Genomic DNA, 7,173 nt, shown 5'->3' with positions numbered 1-7,173 from the left:
GATAATTTATAATTATTAGGTAATCGTAGTATGACATGTAGATTTTGGACCCACAATGCTTTTTCTTTAGTATTTGTCAAAAAATAAAATAAAACACATTCTATATATGATTACATTTCTAAATAGTGAGATATTTGTGAATTTCTTTTTTCCAAGGTAAGTTTGAAACAAAATCTTACTTATATGCTAATTTAGAGTTCTTTAGGGTATTTGGAGTACTTTAAGGTATACTGTCTTTGCATTAGTCCTAAGAACATGGAGAAACAAAAAGACAAACAGAAAGGTGGCCAACTCCACTACATAGCTAATGCATACAATTTAAAATAATCAAGAATTATATATATGTTGTAGTTGATATCACCTACTCCAATAAAAATCAATTAATTTTTATATTTTATGACGAGTGTATATGCCATTATACACCAAAATCTAAATCTGGATCTGTGTCAATGTTTTGTATGGTTGGATGCAAGTATAACTTTCAAATACTCTATGCTTCTGAGTATTAAATAAACATTGAATCAAAGTGTATGTTAAAAATAAAACAAACTCTATATATATGTATGGATTAGTTATATGAAGAGTTTGATCCAACTCGATCACTTTTTCTTCTCGGATCCTTTCCCACCAAAAACACAAGCAAAACAACAAAGACTCTCTATCTCTCTTCTCTTTCTTCTTTATCGTTTATTCTATATATTATCGACATTGTAATCTAATTTGCACTGTCTTCAACATTCTCTTTTTCCATGGCTCCTCTCCCTTTCATACCGGAACAAACCCATTCGCAAACGCGTTTATCTTCAGACACAAAGAAGAAGAACAGAAACAAGAAAACGTCCCAACCGCCGCCTCAAACGCAAACGCTAAAGCAGAAGGAAAAGAAGAAGACGGTACCAACATCATCTTCATCGTCGTCATGGAGCCAGATAAAGAACCTTTTGAGTTGCAAACAAATCGAAGGGCCACGAGTGCACGAACCATCAAAGATTACTTCATCATCTTGTGGCACTTCTCTTTGTAGGTTTAGCGATGTTGTTTACGGTAATGCTCGCGTTATTCACCGCTCGGATCACTCGCCCGAGAGTAGCAATCTTGGTCAAGATGCCCGGTTGTTGACCCGAAAACCCGTCACTCGTGGATCTTCTTCTTCGGTTAGATCCAACGGTTGTGGCGCTTACACGTCGTATTCAACATCTAAAGCTATGCACTTCAGAAACCTCTCAGGTTGCTATGAGTGCCACATGATTGTTGATCCAAGCAGGTTCATATATATATACACCTTCTATGAATAATTATTATGTGAATTACTTAAATATATTCATATGAATAATTTTTACAAAAACAATAAATCAGAGTGATTAGATAATGATAGTTTGTTTATATCATTAGGTATCCAATAGCACCAAGAATATGTGCATGTCCACAGTGTGGTGAGGTCTTCCCTAAGCTTGAAACATTGGAACTTCATCAAGCAGTTCGTCACGCTGGTATGCTTTTCCCTTTAATTAGTTTATATATTTTCATGTGAAACTAAATTTTCTTATTACATCTTCTACCATATATCAGAATTCATAAAATATGAGGGCACTAGTAGCTATATATTATGCCATTATAGATCAGACACCAAGTTATTTTTAGTTGATAAAGCAGACATATATAAAGTTCAATTTAACTCAAAACTGTTTTTGGTTTAACTCAAATCTTTTATCAACATAAAATTTATTTGTTTCCTCTTTTGATTAGTTTCGAAATAAATTAAACAATATAAGTAATTGTCTGTCTTTTAGTAGTTTTCTTTTCTCGTAATTGGGGCCATAAATCTGGCATGTCCTGTCGTTGTTTTTGAATTTGTGTTTTTTTTTCCGTCGTTGGTTTTGGGATATGTATGTATATTACAGATTCATGGTACAAAAATTATAATATTTATGTCGAAGCCACATATTAAGCGACAAACAACATTATTAATCTATCACTCTATGGTTCTGATTTTTCTTTCTTTTTACATTATTTTTTTTTTGTGTTTGAGGTTTTTTTATATATTATTTTCAACCCAAAAAAAAAAAGATATAACGTTTTATAGTGGCTTTTTCAAATATCTTTTGGGATTTGCAAATATAGTAGTGAAATTTAGTTTGAACTAGCTGGCAAAGAAAAACAGCCTAACATCATACTACACCAAAATGAAATTCAGTTTTATTTACATGCATGGATTTAGAGCAAATAAAAATTAAACTAAAAAAATAAACAAAACCAAAACATATATATATATATATATATATATATATATATATATATAAAATGCATTTAGACTTTAACTAGATGGATTCTTTTATCATATGAAAATTTACATCGCAACCATGCTATATTACAAATAAAAACGTTTTGTAATAATTTTGTAGAATAATATATGAATCTTGGATTCCTTCTACTTGTGGTAGATTTAAGGATCCATCTCTACAGTGACAAAAAATATATGTGAAGATGTTTTTGTAATGTAGTTAATTTTGATAACAGTGTCGGAGTTGGGGCCAGAGGATTCAGGGAGAAACATAGTAGAGATCATCTTCAAATCTAGCTGGTTACGTAAAGACAGTCCCATCTACAAGATCGAACGGATATTAAAAGTCCACAACACTCAACGCACGATCCAACGGTTCGAAGATTGTCGCGACGCAGTCAAGTCCCATGCACATGGTTCGACCAGAAAAGAGCCACGATCTGCCGCCGATGGCAACGAGCTTCTTTGCTTCCACTGCACCACCGTTTCTTGCTCCCTCGGCTCATGCGGTTCGACCTCCATTTGCTCGGCCATCCCTGGCTGCCGCGTCTGCACCATTATCCGCCACGGCTTCCACGCCAAAACGGTACGTGTAGGCAACGGCGAAGGAAAAGAGGAGATCAAGGGCGTGAGGACCACTGCAAGCAGTGGAAGAGCACACGACGCGTTGAGGTGTTTTGACCAGCGGAGGGCGATGCTTGTTTGCCGCGTGATCGCGGGAAGAGTGAGGCGCGTGCAGAGTGATGTTCCGGAAGATGAAAGTGGTTCTGGCTCGTATGATTCGGTTGCAGGGGCCGCTGGGGTCTACACAAGCCTCGACGACTTGGTTGTGTATAATCCAAAAGCTATACTTCCTTGCTTTGTGGTTATCTACAAAGTCTCCGAGCCTTAAAAAGTATTGCACTTTGCACGATTTGGATTTGTAAGTTTGTTAATTAGTGGAATTTGTGAAGTAGTGGATTCTAATATTTAGGAAAAAAAATTAGCATATTAATTGTGTAGAAGTGTGGTGGTGTGGCCTAGTCAAGAGTGAAAGAGATTAGTGTCTCCTCTTTTTTATTTTTTTCCTATGATTTCGATTCGACTTGTATCTCAGTTGTTTCTTCAAATTTTAACATTTTCTCATGTTGATTAAAAAAAATGAATAGTATGATTTATTGATTAAACATATGGGTGGTTTATGTTTTTTTTTGGTATGAAAAAAAAAAAAAAAAAAAAACATAAACCACCCATATGTTTAATCAATAAAATCATACTATGGGTGGTTTATGTTTGCCACAGAAAGAGTAAAGTTGCATAAAGAAGGGAAATGTGTTTTGTAGCTGGAAGGAGATGAGTAATATTTCCAGGCGGGTTTTATAGAAAATCACTTTCTTGTGGCTCTTAACATAGTATACAGTTTACAGTTACTAGATGCAATACAATCAATTCAAACTTTAACCTTTTGATTATCTTTATTCGCTTTAGAAGTTTTATTTTGGAGGATATATATATTCTCTCGGTTTTGGAGATTCTTAAAATTTGAAATTTAACAAGCAAATCTTAACTTCTTATATCTACTTTACAGAGCTGGTCCCAAGCAAGAGAAGTTTAGATTTGCAGCCTGAATTTCATTACAATTTTCAGAGGCCACAATTTTAGTCACAAAAGAAATAGTAGTAGTGGTAGCATCAATCAAAACAATAACAATTCCATGATTCATTGTCTTTTGATATTCGTATCCAATCTTTAAGTGAACATCGCTTATATAACATGAGGACACACATCTTTCACCTACGCATATAGGTATTTTATATTAGCCACAACCCATTTTCTGTGTGCACTCATTGGTTGTGTTACATACTTACATCGTGTATCTTTAGATTTTTTCATCCTGTGTCACTTATGAGGAGTACACTCACAAGTTCCATTGTTGCAATATGCTAGACCTTTGTCACAAGGCAGAAGATGGCACTCATCGTTTCTTTGACACTTAGCTTTGACTAGATCTTGTCCTTCATATGTATACGCAATGTGTTAGTTCAACATGATTTGTCATAAAGAAAAATAATGATTTATATATAAGATTAGTTTCCAATCATTTGTTTTCCTTTTTTTTTTTCAATGCTCATTGTCTTCTTAATAATACTTTCTTTTTTTGCGTATATTAAATATCACATTAAACGAAACAAAGGTTAATCCCATTTGGTGTTATAAAAGAAAAACAACTTTTAAAATGTTAGAATATACAATACTTTTGAATTTGAAACATGAATTGGATAAGAGATCATGATTAGTTCACCCTTCTTAAAAATGTGTTCCCATCTGAAAAATGATGTGAAATCTTATTTGGAGAACATACGATTTTTTAGTAACTTTGGTTTCGTATGGACAGACCTAGCTATACTAAATTGAACATTTGTTTTTGGTAACTTTGGTTTCGTATTCCATTATCTTCAATTGATTGTCGCATGATTAGGTGTTAGTCTGAGTTCATTTTGCTTCATATTTTGTTTTACGATCTCTTTATTGGATAACTCGGAGTTTCTTTAATCAAAAGCTGCTATAAATCTTCGTTTGCAAAAACAAATCTGTTAAAAATAAATTAACAAAAGAATTGTGGCAACGTGAGAATGGAAGAGAAAGGAAACCGTCACTGATGCCACAAAGCCCTAGAAAAATATGATAAGATATAGTCGTAATTAATTATTTTAAAAATCAAATACGGCTATTAGTTTTAACAAGTCTTTTACGTTAATATTATGTCTGCCATGTCCTAATTTTGTAGATTTAAAAAAAAACTGCCAAACATAACCTTCTCGTGATAAAATCCGACTTCAAATAAAAACTATAAATCTGCCATGATAAAATAAAAATTTGTCATAACATTAAAAAATCTGTTGTCACTAAATAAGTCATTCTAGTAATTTATTTTTAATTCAAGAAATATGCAATAAAACACCAGATTTTTGTAAACTAAACATAAATCTGGCATAACATAAAAAAAAATATGTCATAACGTTAAACATATCAGTTGTGACTATATGTCTTTATATTTTTCAATAAATTTGCTGTAACATTCCTGATTTTTTGTTAACATTAAAAAATTTGTCATAACGTAAAACAAATCTGTCAACACTAAAAAGATAAACTAGTAATTATTTTTTTATTAACAAATCTGCTGCATTATGATAGATTTTTTCCAAAAAATATAAGTCTAATTACCACTAGAAATAAAAATCTGCTACACATTATAATAAAACTGTTAAAAGTACAAAAGTGTAAGGCGTCATCATAAAATAAGTCTGGCAAAAAAAATAAATCTGCTACAAATTAAATATTTGTCGTAACCATATTCAAATAAGTCTGTGGGAGGAAAAAAAACAATTGCAGAAAATCTGTCGTAGATCATTAAGTCTGTCGTAGAAAATAAATCTGTCACAACGACACCCGCAGATTTTTCACGACAGATTTGTTTTTTCGAAAAATTTTTACCCATGTTTCCAAAAAAATCAGAGGTTAATATTGTAGCGACCCTGAACCGTACTAGACATAAGTCCGGCTATAACGTACATGTGACAAGTACTTCACACGAACAGACCGAGGTTCTAGCATAAAACCAGCGTCCTTAGTCCGTCCGTCCTTAGTACCGTCCCTTCCGATCCCGAAATCAGGCTTGCCAACCCTTTTCCGATAAAGGAAGTTGTGTCGGCCCGGACAAGGCCTTATCATCATTTCCTCGCCATAATAATTAAACATAACTTTATTTAATAATAATAATAAAACAACGTTAATACAAAAATCCAGTTTTACCGAGTCATGACTTAAGGCAAATACCAAAAAGCAACAAAAGCATCATAAACAACTAAACAGAAACATACGTCTTAAGAAAAAGCAACAACAAACTACACCAGCGGCCTACACGTCCAAACTCCCTCTAAAGCGACCCAACTAATGGTTACCTGCAACAAAATAGTGGCATCATGAGTACTAATTACTCAGTTAGTTAGGCACCTAATCTCGGAAATTAAACACCCCAAAGTCCCCAACAAAAAATAGATCAACAAGCAAGCAAGCAAAACCATTGACGGAACAATGGTAAACAATCAATGTAACATGCAATCCTAAACAAACAACCAATAAACAACAAATAACTACAACACAACAAATCCTATGGCCATGTGAACGATCCTTCCCATCAAACAAGTGAACAGTCAGTTTATAGCCACGAAGTCTACAAACGATGTACCACATGGGCCTTCCACGACGGGCAATCCCCGTTACCTCGTCAGATAACTGTTCGGCCCTTGGGAGCGACCCAGTCTCTCCGAACCCCAAAACAAACAGGGAAGCGCACTCGAACACCACGAAACTCTAAACAATACGACACAACAACGGGAGCCAAACCACAACAATAATAAACAAACAAACAAGGAAACAATCAAGAAGAGAAAGTTCGTGTGCCACCACATACGCTTCGGAACTCACAGATCTTGAAGGCTAATCAGATCTCTCGGTGATTCTTCTCGGCAACGGCAGAACAACGGCAAACGGTTTCCGGCAGAGCTTCTTCACCTTCGGGAACTCCTCCTTCTCCCAAAAATGAAGAGCCACTACCTCTATTTATAGGTGAGGACCTCTCACGCATGCGGAACAAGTGGCGAACGTCCGACGTCACTTGGCGGAGACTTCGCGACACACGGCGGACATGCGTCCGCATGTACGACACACGACCACCATGCACTCGTTCCGACACACGGCGAACATGCGCTCGCATGGCCGACACTCGGCGATCATGCTTCCGCATGTTTGACATATCACCGCACGCATTACGGTGTTGATCCGTCGAATCAGGTCTGTTTTACGGAAGATACACCGAATCTAGTCTAGATTTACGAAATCTAGAAAGATTT

The 7,173-nt window shown here is 35.1% G+C and overlaps 1 protein-coding gene and 1 long non-coding RNA gene across 2 annotated transcripts; one reads left to right on the top strand and one right to left on the bottom strand.

The window, feature by feature from the left end:
* The first annotated feature begins 444 nt into the window (after nucleotides 1-444).
* Nucleotides 445-3,447, top strand: LOC9327454. The gene is made up of 3 exons (XM_002894030.2): nucleotides 445-1,264; nucleotides 1,393-1,490; nucleotides 2,518-3,447. The coding sequence occupies exons 1-3, from the start codon at nucleotides 750-752 to the stop codon at nucleotides 3,171-3,173; spliced, it is 1,269 nt and encodes a 422-aa protein (XP_002894076.1). The 5' UTR covers nucleotides 445-749; the 3' UTR covers nucleotides 3,174-3,447.
* A 2,561-nt stretch (nucleotides 3,448-6,008) lies between these two features.
* LOC110225369 lies at nucleotides 6,009-6,928 on the bottom strand. The gene is made up of 2 exons (XR_002329732.1): nucleotides 6,749-6,928; nucleotides 6,009-6,222 (listed from the first exon to the last, which is right to left on the bottom strand). It is a non-coding gene; the product is annotated as an uncharacterized LOC110225369 (long non-coding RNA).
* Between the last annotated feature and the right edge of the window lie 245 nt (nucleotides 6,929-7,173).

This window comes from Arabidopsis lyrata, assembly GCF_000004255.2.
Source record: "Arabidopsis lyrata subsp. lyrata unplaced genomic scaffold ARALYscaffold_1, whole genome shotgun sequence".
Lineage (NCBI taxonomy): Eukaryota > Viridiplantae > Streptophyta > Magnoliopsida > Brassicales > Brassicaceae > Arabidopsis > Arabidopsis lyrata.
Note: the sequence above shows the minus strand (reverse complement) of the source record. Positions and strands in the feature narration are given on the sequence as shown.